Below are 20605 nucleotides of genomic sequence, written 5' to 3'. Positions count from 1 at the left end.
TGCAATGGAAAAAAAAAAAAAAAAAAAAACAGAAGGAAACAACCTAGGATGTCTATCAACAAATGAGTAAAGCAACTGCGGTAAATTTATACAATGGAATATTACCAAGCTGTTAATAAAAAGTGAAATCATGAAATTTGTAGGTAAATAATTTTGAATAAGACACAGAAAGATAAATATGGTAAGTATTCACTTATATGCTAGCTCTGAAGTCCTAGACAAGCAAGCTGCGGCCCACATAACCACAGAAGTTAGGAAGATAGTAAGGAACAAGGGGATAAAGGAATCGTCTTAAAAAGGGAAAATAGAACATATAGTTATGAATGGACAGGGGTAGGAACTGGAACAGATCAGATACGAAGGGGCAGGGGAGAGCTGGACAATGGAGGGAGAATGGGAGGGACAGCTACAACTAAAGACATTAGAGGAGTCACGTGGACCTAACAGAAGAAACTCCCTACAGTACGTACATATATGAAGGTATTCTAAATGAAATTGTCCATATACCATGGACAACTGAGTCCCAACCAGACATCTCTCGTTACTAGATGAAGCGTCCAGTACTGGGAACTGGTTAGTTATAATTGAATTTTTGGCCAAAGGGGTCCCATGGGAACCTCCAGATAATTCAGGCTAATACCAAGGCCATTGCTCTCTGCAAACAGGAAGTGAGGCCCTATTTATGAAGACAACACTTATATAACTCACTGAACACAGAGAGGTTGAGTTGGTTACTACCTAGACTTCATCTTTATATACTAGTGTCCAAGGTACTGAAAGGAACTGTGCACATTACCAAAGGAGCACAAATCTTGTAGCAGCTACTAATCAATATCTGATTTAATGTAAGGTCCCCTCCATGAGATGGAACCAACACCTAACAATGCTTGGGTGGCCAAGAACCTGAGACTAGATATGCCTATAGGACTAGGGACCTAGAGGAAAGCCAGATACTGCTGTTGTGCTAAGGGAACAGAGCAATGGAAAGACTCCTAATGATGTTCTGCTCTACTCATAGACCAGAGCCTTGCTCAACCAATGTCAGAGGGGCTTCCTCCTGCAGCAGATGGGAACAGATACAGAGACCCACAGAAGGCAGTGTGCAGCGAGTGAGAGACCTTGGAGCACTCAGCTCTAAAGGGGATGTCTCTATCATCCCTCAGGGCTCTTCCTCCTGCAGGGAAGGAAGTAGAAAGAATGTAAGAGCAAGAAGGGACTGAGAGACTGGGAGACACCATGCCCAGAACTAGATAGTTAACATGAAATGAACTCAATGGCATCTTTGGTGGTTCTCATAATGTAAGTCAGGGCATGTTGTTTAACATCATAGGTCTTTGCATATATGCCATTATACCATACCTTCTGGTTTGGGTTTTTATGGGATGTGTGTGCATGTGTGTGTCTGTTTGTGTCTCTGTGTGTATTTGTGTGTGTGTGTGTGTGTGCATGTGTCTCTGTGTGTGTGTGTGTGTGTGTGTGTGAATGTATGTAGGTCAGCATCTATATGGGTTTCCTGTGCTTTTTCTCTGTCTCTTTAGTTTGGTTGTTCTTTTCATATTCTGATTTGTTTGATCTTTAAATTTATTTTATTGTATTTTGTTTAATTATCATTCCTTCGAGATCTGTGGATTTTCTAACCATAGACAGAAAGGCTATGGCTGGGTAGGAGAAGGGGGGAGGGAAAAAAGGAGTAGGGGCAGATAGAAAACTATAATCTACTAAAAACCAAATTATATTAAAGAAAAATAATCTTGTCTAAAAAAGGAAATTAATACTTGTCACTGGTCAATGAAATGCATATGTTAAGAATTGAATGAACATTTCTAATGCAAACTGCTGATGATCTTGATTGAGTCAGAATTTAAGATGTCTGCATTGTTGGATAAAAGATACCATTTACAATTGTAAGCAAACATTGTAAGATGTCCCAGTTTATTATTAGAGTTAATATTTGTGCTAAATCACAGGTAAGGTGAATTTAATTTACTAGGCTGTGTTAACTGGCTGTCAGTTTTCTGTCTGTAAATGCCTGTGCCCTTATTGCATTTGGTAGACTTAGATGCAGGAATGAAGTGAGTCCTGGAGCAGGATCATACAATCAGTTTACAGCTCTGGACAGGTCCTCATCATTTTTGGACCACATTTTCATCTACAAAAGGAAAGTCTGACAAGTTTTTTTTTCTAAATTCTATTTTTATCTTATTTGTATAATCAAATAAAAAGGTTAATTCAGCACCAATTGCTATGCTGGCCCTGCTGAGGGCAGTGTCTTGCAATAGAACCATGGACCACACAACTGTGTCCTTCATCCAGAAACTATTGCATAAGGCTGTGGTGGTGCAGGGCTTTAATCCCAGTACTTGGAGGTAGAGGCAAGAGGCTCACTGAATTCTATGACAGCCTGGTCTACACAGAGAGGTCTATGATACCCAGGGCTATGTGGAAAAAAACTGCCCTAGAGGTGGGGAGAGGGGGGAGGAAGATAAGAAGGGAGGGGTGAGAAGTTAAAGTCAGCAGCAAGCTATTACAATGGGGAGTTTGGACTGGATTAAGGTTGCATTCAGCTAGCTCCTTTTGTGCCTAAGAACTTGTGGCCACACCTACAGGTGGTTGTGTTTGGGCATTGTTCTACAATATGATTCTCCTGCTTACTCAAAAGCTTATCCCCAAGCATACCCCCAGTTTATTGCAGAACAGTGAGTAGTAGCTTTCTTTCATCTCAGAGCAGCTTGGAGATGCCCTAACACGTTTCATCTACTCCATCTCAGAGTATGGCCAGAAAACCAGGAGCATTAACTGTGTGTATGTGTGTGTGTGTGTGTGTGTGTGTGTGTGTGTGTGTTTATTGTGACCTTATATCCAGATGAAGCAGTGAGATCTAGTATATAGTCTGACAGCTACAAGTATGTTCTGGGGTGATCCCACTGAAATCAGTTCCGTATATAACATGGTTGGCAACAGAGGGCTGAGACTCACTGAGGTCATTGCCTGTCCTTATTAAGGGTCCACAGAATAATAAAGCACATCAATATGCAAATGAAGTATTTGGGAAGTAAATGTCCTAAACATATTAGCATAGGACATTTGACCTAGTCACTGAGTATGTACAAGAGTCCTTTTTAGAATTTTTTTCCCATTTATGAAGCTTATACTCGGGGGATTGAATTTTACAGGTTCCTTTAAAATCATCTCAGCACTATGCATAAAATAAAAAGAAAAACTATATATCCAACTCTCTTTTGTAAGCACATGGCTTTCAGTTAGGCATGGCAAAATATTTTAAACATAAAAATTGTGAGCTGAGGCTCCTTGGGGAAGAAGTGACTACCTGTGTCACAGGGTGGCACCTTTGTAACCCGGGTGCTTCCGGGTCTCACTGGATCAAAGGTCACTGCTTATAGAAATATCACAAGTGTCTAGAGAAACAAATTCTTAAATGTGGTGATTCCGGCTGATGGTAAATTTCAACACAAATGCAGCTCAGATGGTGTAACCATTGCTTCATCTCTCAAATCACGACCACAGCTACAATGCATTTCCTGTCAGATCTTTGTAGCTATTTGCCTGTGGCATAATTTCTATGTCTTTCCGTCGTCCCATATGCAATGCCACCTTTTTATATACATTACTTCATTGTCAAATGTCTTTTAGCGCGTCCGGGCCTGACTGATGTAAGATGTTATTTGGAACATGCCAGAGCATCTAAACGGCTCAGTCTTTTCTTCTCAGCCTGCGTTCTTTGATAAGTGGCGAAGCTTCCCACTTATCAGTCACTCAAAGTGACTGTCCCTGTCTGTTGTGTACAAAGCGCAATCAGTTTGGAGGCTGAGACACCAGCATTTTTCTTCTCAGCTTGAAGCAAACACGTTTTGACTGCTAGTCATTCAATTTTAAAGCATCCTCAATTAGGGGCGGATGAAGATATAAAGAAAACACATTCTAAACACCTCTACCAGGCAGGAGAAGAATTTTATTGTTATCTCTTGATTTACCTTACTGCAGCCCCAGCCCGCCTCCTTTTCTGGCTGGGTAACATGGCTCCTCATGACAACACCACATCTATCATGAAAAGATGTCATCAGTAGATTATAGTAACACTCTGGGACAGTTCTATCCTCTCTCTCTCTCTCTCTCTCTCTCTCTCTCTCTCTCTCTCTCTTTCTCTCTCTCTCTCTCATCACTCCACAATAAAATAATTTCAGGGTTTTAAAGCTCAAATTTCCAGACCTGTTCTACTGATTTCTGCTCAACATTCTAATCAACGAAAATACAGAATGTACTAGGGCAATGAGAGGAGAAGAAAGGAAGATAAAATATAAGTGTTATATGTAAGGAATTTAGGCTCAGCAGCAGGTGTCCGTGTGGGTACCAGGCCAGGAAGGTGCAATGCGGAAACTGAAACTGGAACTAGACTGTAGCCATACACTTATGATAGCTACGGGAAGCAGGAAGGGTGGGTGTATGTGTGTGTGTGTGTGTTCATATTTATGCATTTATATATGTGTGTGTATATACATCAACATGCATGGCCAATTTTCATTTACATGGGTCTGCCAAGTGGTACATATGTATGATATTAACACGACTTGGTTACTTTTGTCATACCTATATTTATAAGATGACAGTTTGCCTGCGCTCATTTCTTACTAAGGTATTTCAGTTGGATCAAGAGCAGCAGCAACAACAACACAATCCCAATATTTATTTTCTATGAACCCAGAATTCTGGGTTTCATGGAGCTGATAAATGAAGAGTTAGTTCTATGCGACACTTACACATGTGGGCCATGTCTTTCTTATGTGTAAATATTTACTTCCTCCATTTCAAAAAGAACTGTCTCCAGTTCTGTCTGCTGCAGAAAGCAAAGCTAAATTACTTTCTTAAGACAAATCCTGTCACATTTGCCAACTTACTGGGTTTATTTTGTTTGATAAGTGTAGTTTGCCTCGGCTTCGGTGATTATCTGAATTAAATGGCTCTTCAGTGCACTTCAAGTAGAGAGAGGGAGGTAGTGTGTTTTCAGTTTATAAAGTGTTGAACTGTCAAGGTATCAGCAAAACACACCCGCAAATAAGTCAATATAATAAAAAGGTTTAGGTGGGAATAGGCTACTATTGCCATACTTAATCTCTTCAATATGACATGATAGGCAACATGCTCTAATTAAATCTCTCGTGGACTCATTCGTCCCATCGATATATTTACGTCATTAGTTACCAGGACACCTTTCCAGGTACTTGTCTTTACCAGTGAGAGAGGCAGAACGGTAATCCCTAAAGGAAGTACCGTCAGTGTGTGTTTGCCATATGCAAGCAGGGGACAGAGAAAAACATGAAGCAGGTGCACTTGCTCACTTCATACAAAGAAGAATGAAAGCAGAGTCAGAGCCCACAGTACTGGGAGGGTTGTAAGTCACCCCCAAAATGACCGCATTCAAAGAGTCCTGTGTGAAGAGAGGTCTCAGCTACAAGGCACAGGGTCAAGAGAGCACTTCACGGGGTGAAGACATCACATGTCCCTGTCCACACACCTACTCTACAACTTTCCTGACCTGTTCTGGAAAGCCAGGAAGGAGTGATCTTCAGAGTCAGGAGGGTGAGAAGGTCAGAGTTGAGACAGTGGCAGAGACTCAATCCACTGGAGCAGGTTGAGGAGGACTAAACGAAATCCTGGGTATGCTTAGAGAATATCCAGACTTCGAACATCACACTGCCAGCTGTGTGGATTTGGTCTAATGCACTTGTATCATGTTAATCTGGTCCCTAAAACTGCATGAAAATCCACACGTCCGCACATAAGAAACTGAGGGAGCCCTGCCCCCATTGGTTTCGATTAAGTAAAGTTACCGGTAGCCAGTGGCTGGGCAGGGAGACAGAGACCGGACAGTTAGGATTCCCAGGCAAGTGACCAAGGTAGGAGAGAGAGAGCCACCATCCCAGGGAAGGAAGAGAGACACTGGGCCTGAGAGGGGCAGGAGTTAGAAGTATAGTGTCATGTAGGTGCTGAGAATGCAGCAGAGGGGCTGCAGGTCTGGGTGCAGGGCAGCAAAGATGGAATGTCAGAGAAGGGTACACCAGTCACAAGGAGGTTAGAAAGTAGTCCAGCTACTGAGATGTTTAAGGCATATCCAAATATAAAGGCTATGGTGTGTGTGTGTGTGTGTGTGTAGGTGTGTGTGTGTGTGTGTGTGTGTGTATGTGTGGTGTGTATGTGTGTGTGTGTGGTGTGTATGTGTGTGTGTCTGTGTCTGGTTTGTGTACGTATGTGTATGTGTGTGTACATTTGTGTGTATCTCTTTCTGTATATATGTGTATGTATTATGTACATGTATTGTATATGCGTGTATATGTGTATATGTATGTATGTATGCGTGTATGTGTGTGTTACCTGAATACTATCATAAGAAAGCAAAGCAAAATTCTTCCTGTTTACCAATGTTGCTTTGCACTTAAAAATGACAATGCCTTAGCATCTCCCAGTTCCCAGGCATTCAGTGCAGTATTTCTCCTTCATGTGCACACAGCGACAATACGTGTGACTCCAGGCATTCTCCACTCCTCTGAAGACCATGGCATGATAAACCTGCTTGATAGTTCAAGCTATGCTCCCAGGGTTTCAGCCGAGAACCAGTGAACCCTTCTTCCTCAGCACACACAGGTGCACATGGACATGCACATAAAATAAAAACACTGATTGGTTTTACTTTGTTTATGAGCTCCATGAATACTCAACAGCAAAAGCTAAAATGTACACAAGAAACCTCTGTGTCTAGGAGCCGATTCACCTCTCCTCTGTGCTGCAGGTGCCCGGGATACAGGTTCTGATTGGGGCTGTCTCCGTTCTTCCTACACTAGCTCATGCACTAACATTCGCTAATTTCACTGCTTTCTGATAGACTGTTTTCATGAAGTCTCTTTACAGGCAGGAACTCCATGCTCCAAATTCCGTGACTCCCCCATGCAGGAGCATTTCCTTCCCCACCCCACAAGGCAAGACAAACAGAGGCAGTGGCTCACTTCAGGCCAGCTTTGACATCTGCCCGGAATTCTGTTTGCTTTGGTCTGTGCTGTTTCCACTGGTGACAGAAGTGTCCCCATGGTCTTTTCAAAGACCTACAGGCCCTACTTTGTAAATTGATAGGACATAGATCACAGAACCTGAGACAGGGATCCACAAACTCTGTCCATAGGTAGAAACCAGGGGAAATCTAGGGCTTGGGAAACCCGCTGTTGCCTTTTGCTGGGCTGCACTCTGTTGTCCTATATAATGACCACACTTGCACCTCGTGGTAGCGTAGCTAATCAGACAAAGAGCAGGCTTGGATAGGGCGATCCAAGTGTGTTTCCCTGCAGACTCTTCTGGTCCAAGCATCAGCTCTACTAACATCAGATGAAAGAATTATCTGAAGAGGAAAATGATCCAAAATGGTAAAAGGTGAGGAAGAAAGGAAGGAAGGAAGAAAGGAAGGAAGGAAGGAAGGACAGAAGGAAGGAAGGAAGGAAGGACAGAAGGAAGGAAGGAAGGAAAGAAAGAGGGAAGGAAGCAAGGAGGGAAGGAAGGAAGGAGGGAGGGAAGAAAGGAAGGAGGGACGAAAGTAAGGAAGTAAGGAGGGAAGGAAGGAGGGAAGGAAAAAAGGAAGGAAGGAAGTATGGAAGGAAGGAAGTAAAAAAGAACAGAAGGAAGGGAGGAAGGAATTTCCTTTGGTTAAGAACCCTCCCTTTCTCTAGTCCCCCCCCCCCCCCCAGCTCCACCTTTTTGGGAAAGAGATCAAGTCAGATTTTATTTCAAAACCTCAGATTTCATTTCAAAACCCAGCTTAGAACTTCTGAACACTGTTATTAACATAACCTCAATACAGTTATTATCTTAAGAGGAATGCAGATATCACTTTTTATTGTGTTATCAATAACGGCATGAACAAGTTCAAAAAACAGTGGCGACAACCTTGTAATTCTTTGCAGAAACAACCAAGACTCTTCAATAAATCCATCCCAAAGGAAAGAGCAAGAAAGCAACAGAGAATGGGGATTCTGGAGATTTTTCCTCATTCTAAAGGCTTTGCAGTCATTTAATGAGATAATGAGGTTAAAACTGTGAAGGCAGAACTTAGAAAAGGGTAAAGAAAAGGCTCAGAAAACACAGGATAGCAAAACACTGCATAGAAAGATGTCTGATGCCCTACCTTTATATTTTAGTGTGAATATTGCCTGATAATCAACTGTCAGGAAGATTTGTAGGTAGAACACATGTATAATATCTAGTGTTCAGAGATTATTATAAAAAAAAAAAAAAAAAAAAAAAAAAACAACTGACTTCTGGGAGTGACCAGACAGGTGCCAAGAGACTTGACTCAGCAAGAATGCAGGTACAAAGAAACAGCTTTAGGAAGAGGACTAGAATAATGCAGCGGACACATACTATACTGTGAGGTCCCAAATGGAGCTCGGAGAAGATGACCTCAAATTCATAGTAATCCTCCTGCCTCTACCCCCACCATACTAAGATGGCAGATGTAAACCACCACAGTAGAGTTAGTTATATACATAGATTTTTTTTTATATAGAGGAAAAAGGCCAGGGGTCTATTGAAAAGTAAGTAAATGTGTCCAGGGACTTTCATTATTTTAGGTGCTCATTTTGCCATATAATATGTGCCTTACTGTTAAGCAGGACGGTTTATATACACACTGACCTGCTTCCCCTCCCTCCTTCTCTCCAGCTTTTCCTAGAGAGGGAGATGTTGGGAATACCTGAAATCCTGTCTATAGATTATTGCCAGCATACATATTAAAGTAGAAAGCTCACAGGGGTACCAGGTTCCTTCTGGGTTCCTTCTGGGTCCCCAACAGTTGGGTTCCCTTGTTTCCCTGTCAGGGCATACTACCTTTCTGCCCAAGCAGCTCTGTTTCCAGAAAGTGAAGGACAGAAGAGCAGGTAGGTAGCTCTTGAAGTAACTTCTATGTCTCCATGTCTTCTTCTAGTTGCCTATACAAAATACTGTCCAGTCACTGGATCTGTACTTCTAACACTGCAATATTAGCTGGAACTCAAGGGGTTAATGCATTCCCTCCTCAGGCTGAAATCCAATCTTAATGGCCTGCTGTTTATTCTTGGCATTTCCAGTCTCCCAAAGAGACAAGGTTACCTTGTAAACTCTTTGTGCTTTTGTGTGTGTATGTGTGTGTGTGTGTGTGTGTGTGTGTGTGAGTGTGTGTGTGTCCGGGGGTCTTATTGAGGGAGTAAAATGACTCTGGCTTACCACATTCAGAGAAAGAAATCACAAATCAGCAGGCCAACCAAGCATGATTATGTCACTGCTAACATTATTACATTGTCACTACGGTACTTCAGTAGGTTTCTTTCTGCATAATAATTTATCAAGAATTACCCAAATTCTAATGAGCACAGAGAACTTTGGCTGCAATAAAATAAAGCCTTTATCGCAAATTGGTTGAGCCCATGGCTGCAACTTAATCATTCAGCTGTACCAAAGTGAAGCTGTATTCTGACTGTGCAAACTTATGGTTCCTGGGTTAAAGGAAGCATTTTCAAAGTTGGGTCATTAAGCCTTAAATAGTAGGATAAAAACTAATGGGGTTAAGACTTAGAATGTTTGAAAGTAGCCACTACCCCACTTCTTAGACACTGAAAAAAACAAACCTTGTTTCAGATCATAAATGTGATCATGAGAGATGGGTCCAGTATCAACTTTCTAGAATAATCGAAAATTCCAAGAATCTAGAACACTGTATGATCAATTTCAGTAATGACCCCCATATATATATAGATATATATCTATATAAATAAATATATAGATATAGATATAGATATATAGATATATAGATATATATACATATACTCCCACATATGTATATATATATATATATATATATATATGTGTGTGTGTGTCTGTGTGTGTGTGTGTGTGTGTGTGTGTAGACATGTGTGTGTGTATGTATGGTCCTATATAATGCAGGTATATAGATATGTGCTTCTATACATGTGGATATATATATGTGTGTGTATATATATATATAGTACATGTGTATGCATATATATTTGTGTATGTATATGACTGCATATATATGCATGTATGTATGTCTTTCTGTATGTGTGCCTATACCTGTGTATGATTTTTTGCGTATATGTATATGTCTGTGTGCATGTGTATGCATATATATGGGTATGATTGTATATGTATGTATGTGACTGTGTATGTATGTAGGTTTCTTTGTGGGAGTGTTATATGCACATGCATGTTTGTCTGAATGTCTGTGTATACATGCATATGCATGTCTCTGTGTGCATGCATGTATATGAGCATATATGTGAGCATGTGTTTGTGTGCATGTTCATTAATATGGGTAAGAGTTTACATGTGTTTGTTCCTAGAAATCAGTATGTGTCTAGACATACTAGTGAAGTCATCCAGCCCTGGAAATACTAGAGCTCATTTTCCCCGACTGATCAGTTCCCTAAACAATTTCCCTCGGAGAAAGGTAGCCCTACTCAGGTACCATGATTCCCATTTTACAGATGAGAGAAAAGGAACCTCAGAGGACAGAAGGCAGTGCCTCCGTGCCCTCGACCTCACAGAACATGAGAAGTGAGAAGTGGGCTGAGGGCTGCTCCGTCAGGAGCACTGGTCCTCTCAGAACCATTTGAGGTACATCCTAAAGGCTCGAGTCCCTTCCTGTGTAGAGTGGAATGCTCACTACCCAAGGGGGCATCAGGGGAACAGGGTGCCTTCTTCCCATCCACAGAACCCTGGGCAGAACCAATGAGCCAGAGATGTGACTAATCCTGCTTGCTTACCTCATGGATCAAAAACTGTAACAGCAGGTGATAAATGACTAATTCTCTTCTCCAGAAGAGAACACAATGAACCACAGGTTAAACGTTGGCTGGAGCAGATGAGTAAATCATGTGATTCTCTTAAAGTTTAAACATAATGTCCTGTTCGAGATCATGAGAAAAATGCATCTGAAAAGTTGCAGAACTTTACCACCTGACCCCTGTTGGATTACTGCTGTTTGCTATGAAGAAAATGGATCCTACCCAGAACTGTAAAAATGGACACAAGTTTGTAAACTACCGCGACTTCTAAATACCTCCCCCAGAGCTACAGAGGCTCTGTCTCCTCAGATGCTCCAACAAGGAAAGAAATGCACATCTCTGGGGACAATGAAAAGATGAGCGGAGGTCACTTATTTTCCTGTCTTGTACAGTGACCCAGGTCAAGTTGGACCGCCAGCCTTGGTTCATTATGTGAAAGAGTAACATTCATATCAGACAGAGTGAGACTTACTGTAAAAAGTAATTCAGCAAATACACTATAGAAAGTTATTACTGTCTTATTACTGTCGAAAGTTCAAGTAGGGGGTAAAAAAGGAAAAGCCAATAAGAACTCAAGTTTCTAAAACAAAACAGAAACAACCCTGGGAAGATGGCTTTTCCTGTAATCTTTGCAAATGCCATTTTCCTCATTGTTGCGAACTAAGAGCTGAACACAACAGGTGGAAATACAATCATCGTTTTAAGGCTAAGAGGCGAGTATCTTGGGAGATACTGATGCTGTGTAGAGAAAAAAAAAGCTGCCTCTGCTATGGTCCTAACATCACGTCTCATAGAGACCTGGATATGTCCTCGAGGGAAGATGGAAGGTTCTCATGTTATGATGGTGTTTTGTTTACAGAGATCATTGCTGGTGATAAAAACATAACAGAAGCCTTTAATTCTTCTCTTAACCTCAGGGAACCATGTGAATAGTCCTGTTGGAAGAAGTTAACCCCACTAAGCCTCTACCAAGAAATAAACAAAAAGAATATCCAATCCAATTAAAATTATGAATTTTGGAGCAAATGCTGCTTTTAAGAGCCATAAAAACATTTCATAAAGAATTGACACTCAGAAAATTTAAGGAAACCAGTTCACGTGCAAATCTGTGTGGGGTTTCCCATCAGAATAATAGGCAATTCCAGAGCAAAACTTATTATCTTCCTTCTGTTCGTGAGGGTTGAGAAGATAAAATTCATAGGTCAAGAGTGGTTTTAATGTGAGGGCTTGTGCATGAAGGTGAAAACTCACTCAATTCCTTCAGTTGAAAGATAGATTTCAAGTGGGGAAAAATAGATGCCGGAATTAACCTTACCTTCAGAGAGATCACACTAAAGACAAAGGAAGAAATAGCTTCATTTTGTCCTGTAGCATGCCAGCCAGAACTGGGCGACGCTCTCTAGCTGCAAGTCTTCAAATAAACCCGTCTAGTTCATCGAGTATAACTGTCTAACCTGGGGTGAATGGCAGACACCTTAAGTGCCTTCAGTATTTGAAGTCACAACAAAGAGTTTCGGGGGCAGCTTAATTGTGGCTAAGATAACTGTACGGCTCAGTCTTCCGTGATGTGGTGACTGGAACATACTGCTTTGTGAAACTCAACACAGTAACAATGGCAGAAAACAACCCAGGAGGTGCCTCGGGTCTGAGTAATGCCTGGTGGAATGTGGATCTCAGAAGGAGACGGAGATCAGGATGTTAGAGAAGTATTTTCAGATAGCAAATGCACTTTAAGCCATGGAAGTTCTTGCCTACAGTGGACCATGAAAGGCTCAACACCAGTCCACATGTTCTAGGGTAGAAAGTAGCTGAGCCCAGCAATTAAAATGGAAGAAACCTAGTTAACAAGTAATTCAAAGCCATATTGGTAACTGAATGAAAGAGGTTTTATATCTGCTTCTGTGATGTTTACAGTATAAAATACTATACCTGCAAGAGAATGATGAATTTCTTCCTAGAGAAGAAAAATAATTTAATCCTGGACCCAACTGTTGCATCCAGACAGATACTACATGAAGTTAGAGTACTGGCCCATGTACTACATCCTTAGACAGTAGGTTTTAAGTGTTCAGCAGGTACCCTACATCTTGACCCTATGGGAAAGTTGATGGGTGTTGTCTCTTTATTGTTTGATAGGAGGTCTTATGTAGCCTAAGCAAGCCTGGTACTCCTGGGCACCTTGCCTCCACCTCAGGGTGATGGGATCACACCTCACTAGACTCAGATGCTGGAGTTTTCATGACAGTATTATTTACTCTCCAAATCTCTAAGATGTAAGTGTTACCAGGAAAGGCAGCTCAAAATGGACCAAGTTCATGCCTCTAGTGAATATTAGAAAAGAAGTTCGACGGTTAATTTCATCACCCACTACTATGGCACGCACCTTCCTTATTAATGTCCTCTAACATTGCAAACATGGAATAAAAATGAACTAGGTTTCCCCAAGTCAAAACCATCATAGGATCTGGCACACACTAGTTCTTTGCCTCTTCTTTGGCCCACCAGGATTACAGGCAGCTGTCAACAGAACCTCTGAGTTTCTAACCAAAACCCAGCGGTAACTTTCTGCTGAGCCCTTGCACCTAGCCCACTAGGAATGTCTGCGAGTAAATCTTCCAACACTAAAGCATAAATCGGTGAAACATCACTCCATGATGAGCCCTCCTAGGCATGAGGGAGAAATTGCTGGCAGCTGCCTTACAGAGATGCTGCCAGACAAGGTCCGGTTTATGGCAGGGCCACCACGTGGAATTTCTATCACACACACAACATCTAGAGAATTAGGCCATTAAATTATGTGAGAACAAGAAGAGACGGACTCTGTAAGTGAGAGGATGCTGAAATGCTGATCTCTGACCTGGATCTGTTGCTGAAGTAAGTTGATTTTGTGTTGTTGCTGCAGGAGCTGCTGCTGTTGCCTCGCGATCTGTGGAGAAACAGAGAACACTGACAACACAGTGGGACCTGGGGTAGGGAAGACCAACCTTCTGCCCATCACACTAGATCTGACACCAGCAGAGAGATGGAAACACCGCCCTCCCATGTACTGAACTGTCAGCACGTCATCCTTTAGGAGGATCAAGAGAGACAGTCTCAGCTACCACTTACACCTTGTTTAAAGCCCAAGTGGTGCCTCATCTCAGAAACAGAGTCTCAATTATCATTCTGCACAGAGATGTATCAAGAATGCTGTCAAGTCAGTCATTCTGTAAAGAAAGCTTTTGCCAAAAAGAGGGGTTGCTGGGAAAAACTTCGCAGTAGCCCAAGGCATCAGAGATATTAGCATCCCCAATGAGTTCTGGCCTGTCTGGGTTGGAGCAAATGCTCTCATTTTGGCCCCACACAAGCTTCTTCAGCAGAAGTCCTTCCCATCCTTCTGTAATCTGTAATCTGCACACTAATGTCACCTCTGTTCCTCCCTTTCAGAATGTGTCATCCATGCCCTTTCAATCCAATTAGAAGCCCGCCCTCCAATGCTTTTGGTCTTGAATTTTTCTCTCCTGGCTCCATGACCCAACACTCTCTTGTTTTGAAATGCACCGTGATTAAATGTGCCAGTCTTTAAAGATCCAATGTGAATGTTTTCCCGCCTTGTCTACTTTCATACGTGCGCCAACTGGGACTGAGCTTATCCTCATGACCCACCCTTGGGTTTCAAGCTTCAGACACGTCTATCCACGCATGTACTCAGCACGTACTGAGCACGTACTGGAGGATGCTTCACCGTCAACAGGCCTAATATCCAGCAGAGAATCAGAACTGCGGATGAGTGCCTTGGGGGTTTCCAGCCGAGGGAAGAGCAGTCACAGCCCACCGACACGCACTCAGTCTATTCTAGGTGAGCTCCGCATTATGAGCACCGCAAGCTACGACTTGGTGGGACTCTGTATTTATTTGTCTAGGAACTTCCTGTTCACAGGGAACACCTGAGAATGCAGGGAAGGCAGACCGTGTGCACGTTTTGTGCACATTGGCCAGGAGGAGTGTCTGTTTGTAAAGACCAAGACGTGCAAATCTGGTTTCAAGTACTGTGGTATTTAAAGAGAACTCAAGAAAGGCAGCCTCAGACCTCTAGAAAATTCTACATTATAGACTTAAAAGGAAGACTGGATTCTCCTACCATTTTTATCACACGACTACTTCCTTTAACTTCTGTATTAGAAAGTTGAGGATGAAAGGTAACAGGAATGGGTGGGTCTCCATGATTACAGGACAGACTGTGCTATTCCTCTCATGGCTACAGAACAAATCTGATCACAGCCCTCACTGGTACCACATAGGAAACAAAGAACAGTTCTTCTGATGAGTGAGAAGAAAGGTAGGGTTTTGTTTGCTCGTTGCTTTGTTTAAAGACTATTCCTTCTTTGCTGAGGTTTGGTTGTCTCTCATATAGCATTGCCTCATTGGACATTTATTTCCTTTCAAAGATACCATAAGAAATATGTTAGGAATCTGACCATTTAACCCCCTCTCTCCTGGCTCCTGTTTTAAGCAAGAATCTAAACTGGATGTAACAACGGCTTGTTCTTTGGCTCCTGCTGTTTCTTCCCCCAGCCTATTATAAGCTGTGTCCATAGATAGATTTTTAAAGACTTAGCATCTCATACTATTCATACTTTTCAAACCCCTGTGGCCCACTCAAGAGTACAAGGCAGAGACCCCATCATGACGGCAAGTCTGTTTCTCTGTTTCTCCCTGTCATCTCTTCCTGCGCTCTGTCATCTTTGCCAGAGCTCTTTCCTAACTTCCTCCTCAGCACACAGAGAATGGCCTTTCTCAGAGCTATTCCTGTATCTGAGCACTTGCCACAGCCTCTTTTGTGGACCCCCTGGCTCGGTAGCCATGTGGCTTGCTCCCTTACCTTCTATAGGACTCTGTCCATTTACTACCTGGGCAGGTTTCCTAAGGCAGCAGCATTAATAAAACACGAAAGGATAGGCATTTCATTGATAATTAAAATATCATGGACATGGTGGGCTCAGCACTCGGGTAGGTGAGCCAAGAGGGTTAAGATTACAGGTCAGTCTGGGCTACACAGTGAGACACATCAAAATAGTAGTGATGAAGATGGTGATGACGACGATGATGGAAGTAGAAAAATAACAAGAAAGAAAATAAACAGTGAAAACATTAACAGCCTGCATACCAGAGAGAGAGAGAGAGAGAGAGAGAGAGAGAGAGAGAGAGAAAGGAAGGAAGGAATGGAAAAAAGAGAAAAGAAAACAACAGCATTAACCATAACAGCAACAACAACAACAAAAGAAAAACATTCATTTCTCATGAAGCAATAAAGGTCCAGGTGAGGAAGGTAAACGTGTAGAGAACGCCCATGCCATTCAAACCACGTTGCCTGGCCAGCGCGTTCCCATTTCTACCCAAGGTAACACTTCTTAGCTCCCGTCATCCCCCTGCTCACTCCATAGCCCATAACCATAATTCTCCATTCAGAGTCTCCCCCATTCCATAATCATGGTCTTATGGACACTGCCTGGTTTGGAGTCTCCTCAATATGTAAATATAAAGCTTCTTGAAGGAGCTACATCAGATAGCTTTGTGCCTTTCCATTAGAACTCCCCTTTCCTGTTCAAAATGTTCCTGCTGTCAATGTTTTCTGAACTCGGCATTGTTTATTCATTCTATCATTACACAGTGACATATCGATTAATTGTGTGGGTTTTGGGGCCTTAACATAGCTAGCCATGCTGAGGACTACCATGCCTTACCATGTCCCACCTTTCCATCACCCCTGCCTCCCTCTTTCTTCCCTGCAAATCTCTTTCACTTCTTTACGTCCATTCATTTTGTTTTGTGATCCGGAGACTCTAGCCAGGACCGTCCTTGTGACGATGAGCTTGGAGCTGTCTATGGGATCCAGGCAGGCTCAATAGCAGGTATACAGGGCAAGAGACTAACTGCCCATCCCCCAGACTCTATCAATAGCCAACTGTACAGCAGTAAGAGGCTGGGCACCAGCAAGTTCTTCACGCATCCATTTGTGATTGTTCAGAGGAACCAGTGCAGGTAATCACAGTTGGGTTAAGTTAAACATCACAATGCTTATGTCAATCATAAAGGAGGACATTTCACACGGTTGTTTTCTGTGATTGTCCTAATCTTCTCAGCAAAAATATAACTAAAGGCTGGAAATTGTTTTGTACACAATGTTTAGGGACTGAAAGTATTTGATGTCAGTGGCTTTTGTTCTGTTTGGGTTGCCATTGCTAGATTAATTTTTTTTAGTGTCTATGCATTCATACTAAGATATCTTTAGAGAGGTGAACTGAAATCTAAAATGACAATTTTATAGGTGCCTTAAACATCTTGGGCCCATGTCCTAGAGATCATTGTGTATACCATGTTCTGTTCTCCTGGGCTCTAAGTGGAACCCTGGCTGAGAATCTGGATGGCATGTTTTCCATGGATGCCATCATGCTGGTGTTAAATAAGTTTGGGGTTTGGAAGCATTTCAGGCATTTCAGTTCATGGTTTCCTGGGTAGGATGGTCAACCTGTCCCTCTTCTATGGCTCCACCAAAGTAGTTATATAGTTTCTTTAGTCTTGGGTTAGAGGGTGTATTTGCTTGTTCTCTCCCTTTTCCTTTACTTTCTAGGGACTGGGAAGGGGAGGCATGTCCTGTATCTTTCTCTAGTGAGAACAGTATTTACCAAGAACAAGCCACAGCTGGCGGAGGATCCCCGGTCCCCAGTCTCTCTCACCTGCTCCTGCTGCTGCTTGGCCAGCTCCATCTGCTGGCGCTGTTTCTCTATCTGAGATGCAGCCAACTTCTTCTGTTCATCATGGGCAGCCAGCAGTTGCTCCCGTAGACTGGTCAGCTGATTGATCATCCCCATGAGCTGCCGTTCCTTCTCAGCGAGGCTCTCGGGAGTCCCTGAAAGGAACACAACAGTAAGACACATAGGACAGATGAAAAGGCAGCCATGTTTCCATGGACGTGATTCTGCTACAGAAGGAACTAAATCAACTTTCTTACTGCTCCTGATTGGTAAAGCACACACCTACCTAACTCCTTATAGATATTCCTTCAACAAGGACAAGCAATTTGCTATTGATTTATATCAATGATACCAGAACCAGGCTGAGGAGAGGACTCAGATAATGAAGTGCTCACTCTGTGGGCCCCAGTGCCTGATTTTGATCCTCAGCTCCTACCCAGCTTGTCAGCACAGGAATCAAAGCTTCCTGTGGAGATGGAGACAGGATGGTCCTGGGTGCTTTCTGAACAACAAATGTAGCCAGCAGAAAGCTCCAGCCAGGGAGAGACAGTGAGGTGGTAAAAGGAGTGAAGAAAGTGAGAAAGACATCCATTGGGGACAACCTCTGCTCTCTATAAGCATAAGAATACCCACATACATGCACATGCAAACACACAGGCACAGGCACACACACACACACACACACACACACACACACACACACATATGCAAATGTAACAGATGCCAGAATGAGCAGACATTCTGACATTTTGCAATAAATAATCTATAGCTTCTCTATCTTTTATGAGTAAATTAAAAATTGCTGGTGAGCGTCTTTGATTCTGAGGTTCTATGATAAACCCGCAGGAGATAAAAAGATGCCTGAGCCAGACTTTTTGCCCTTTAGGTTCTGTTGTAACTAAACAGGCAGGACCAAACCAGAGAAATTCGTAGCCAAATAATGGTGAGATCAAGGCATTGTCAAGAATAAGAACGGCCTTTCATTTTTCAAAGAAAGCTTTGTTTTATTATTCATGTGTCTGAGTATGTTTATATGCTCATGAGTGCTGGAAGCCCAGGAGTCAGCTCTGGCTCTCATGGAGTTCCAGGAGGTTGCAAGCTGATGGTGTAGGAGATAGAAACGGTACTGTGACCTCTCTGGAAGAGCAACAGCACTCATGACCCCTGAGCCATCTCTCCAATCCTTCCCTGACATATAAACCAACCAGGAAGATGACATGAGAAGGTCTCTGTTAATAGAGGGGAAAGCTCCTATCCTGTGGTCCAGTGACAGAGCCCATGCAGAATGGTTTTATCCCTGGGCATCACAATCAAGGAGGAAATTCTAAACCATGGCCAAGTATGTCTCAGAGCATCTTCTCATTTTCAAAGCCAGAACACAGTCAATGTGGCGAACATCCAAGTCTGGGAATACAACAGGGAATACAGCACTGATAAAATGGGGTTGGCCGATGAGAATCACCCTAAGCCCACCCCAAATCACACACGAATCCAGGAGCTGACAAGTCACAATGGCCCTTTAAAGGGGTTTCGTGGTCCAGATATTTTAGATGCCTGCACATCTGAAGTCAGGCTCAGTATTACTCAGCAGTTTAGCAAAGCATGCTACACACCGAGACAGAGATGAGACTAACTGAATTGTTTCTCTAGAACTCATCAGAGAGGGGGTGGGGGAGAAGTCCCCTATGGCAAGATGCTAGCTAACAGTAGGGCAGGGTACACTTCTTAATTTCATGTTTTACTTCAAACAGAAGACAAAGCACTGTTCTAGTGACATATGTGCCACCTGTTTGCAGAATTAGAAAGATCTGCTCCACCCCAGTTACCCCTGACAGTCAACTGTATCCTTTTTTATGAAGAAAAAAAAAGGCCCCTTTAAAGGGGGATTAATAGCTACAGTGAGTGGCTTATTTTCAATTCTTCACTTGGAAAAGAGACAACTTTTAAAAAACACAGTTTCCAACACACTTCTGAGGAACAAGCAGAAAGAGATTTGATGAAAGATAGACATAAGGTAAGAATCACTGTGATATTTCATCTCCCCCTCGTGTGTGTGTGTGTGTGTGTGTGTGTGTGTGTGTGTGTGTGCGTGTGCATGTGATTATACACAGAAGCAAAGGCGAACCTTGCAAACAATTCTGATCAAATGAACAATTGAACCTAGTCCATAGAGCTCAGGTAGACTGGCTGGCCACAGAGTCCCAGGCATCCTCCTGTCTCCATAGCCCCACTGCTGTTCCCCCGACGTTTTATGTGGGGATCTGGCATCTAAACTCAAGCTCTCAAGTTTGTGTGGTAGGTACTTTACCAATTGAGCCATCTCCCTAGTCCTTATTTATAATATTGTTATGAACACTTAGCTTTTTGTCAGGGAAGTTGGTCACTAGATCATGGCAATGAAGCTAATACATCTCAGTGCAGATATAATGTTACTGAGTATTGGATACATGTTATTCTTGTATCATTCAGATGCCAAATCACTGGGCCACCAATCTGGTTGTAGTTGTTATTCTGAGAATCCTGTCTCAATGTTGTGCCTATTTCTCCCCAGTTATTTCCTGATTGGTCAGTAAAGGAACTGATCATCCAGTGCCTGAGCAGGGCAGAGAATATGGCTGGACTTCCTCCCAGTTGGGGAGGGGGAAGGAGAGAGAGGAAGTGGGAAATCGCCACAGGGAGTGAGTCCAAGAGACACCAGGAGAGAACACCTGGAGTCCAGAGAGCCAGATCAGTACTAAAATGAAAGTATTCTGGGGATTTTAACTGAGAGGAAGCCATGTTGTTTTAGAGGATTAAAATAGAGTAATGCTGCTAAGTCCTTGTGTCCTTAAAGTTTGTTAAGTAAATATAATAGTCATGTCTTGATTATTTAGGAACTAGCTGGGTCAAGAGAAAAACCATAACAAATACTAAAAAGCCACTAACATCTCGGAAATTTGTGTTCCATCACAACTGAGGTAGCCTACTAAGAAACACTGAGCTATGTGACTATTCTATCTCAGCATTAAATCGTCTAGATATACCCAGAAAGATTTC

The 20605-nt window shown here is 42.5% G+C and overlaps 1 protein-coding gene across 6 annotated transcripts in view; it reads right to left on the bottom strand.

The window, feature by feature from the left end:
- Nucleotides 1-20605, bottom strand: part of SOX5 (SRY-box transcription factor 5) — a gene marked incomplete at both ends in the record, with an annotated part of 351905 nt that overhangs the window by 165385 nt on the left and 165915 nt on the right. For all 6 annotated transcript variants that reach the window (XM_080914286.1, XM_080914283.1, XM_080914281.1 and 3 more), the window contains 2 exons: nucleotides 13693-13761; nucleotides 17552-17724. In XM_080914286.1, coding sequence (XP_080770412.1) covers nucleotides 13693-13761; nucleotides 17552-17724 — 242 coding nt within the window. The remainder of the gene's footprint in view (nucleotides 1-13692; nucleotides 13762-17551; nucleotides 17725-20605) is intronic.

This window comes from Micromys minutus (genome assembly GCF_963924665.1).
Source record: "Micromys minutus genome assembly, chromosome: 3".
In the NCBI taxonomy this organism is placed as follows: domain Eukaryota; kingdom Metazoa; phylum Chordata; class Mammalia; order Rodentia; family Muridae; genus Micromys; species Micromys minutus.
This window is presented reverse-complemented; position numbering and strand designations above follow the sequence as displayed.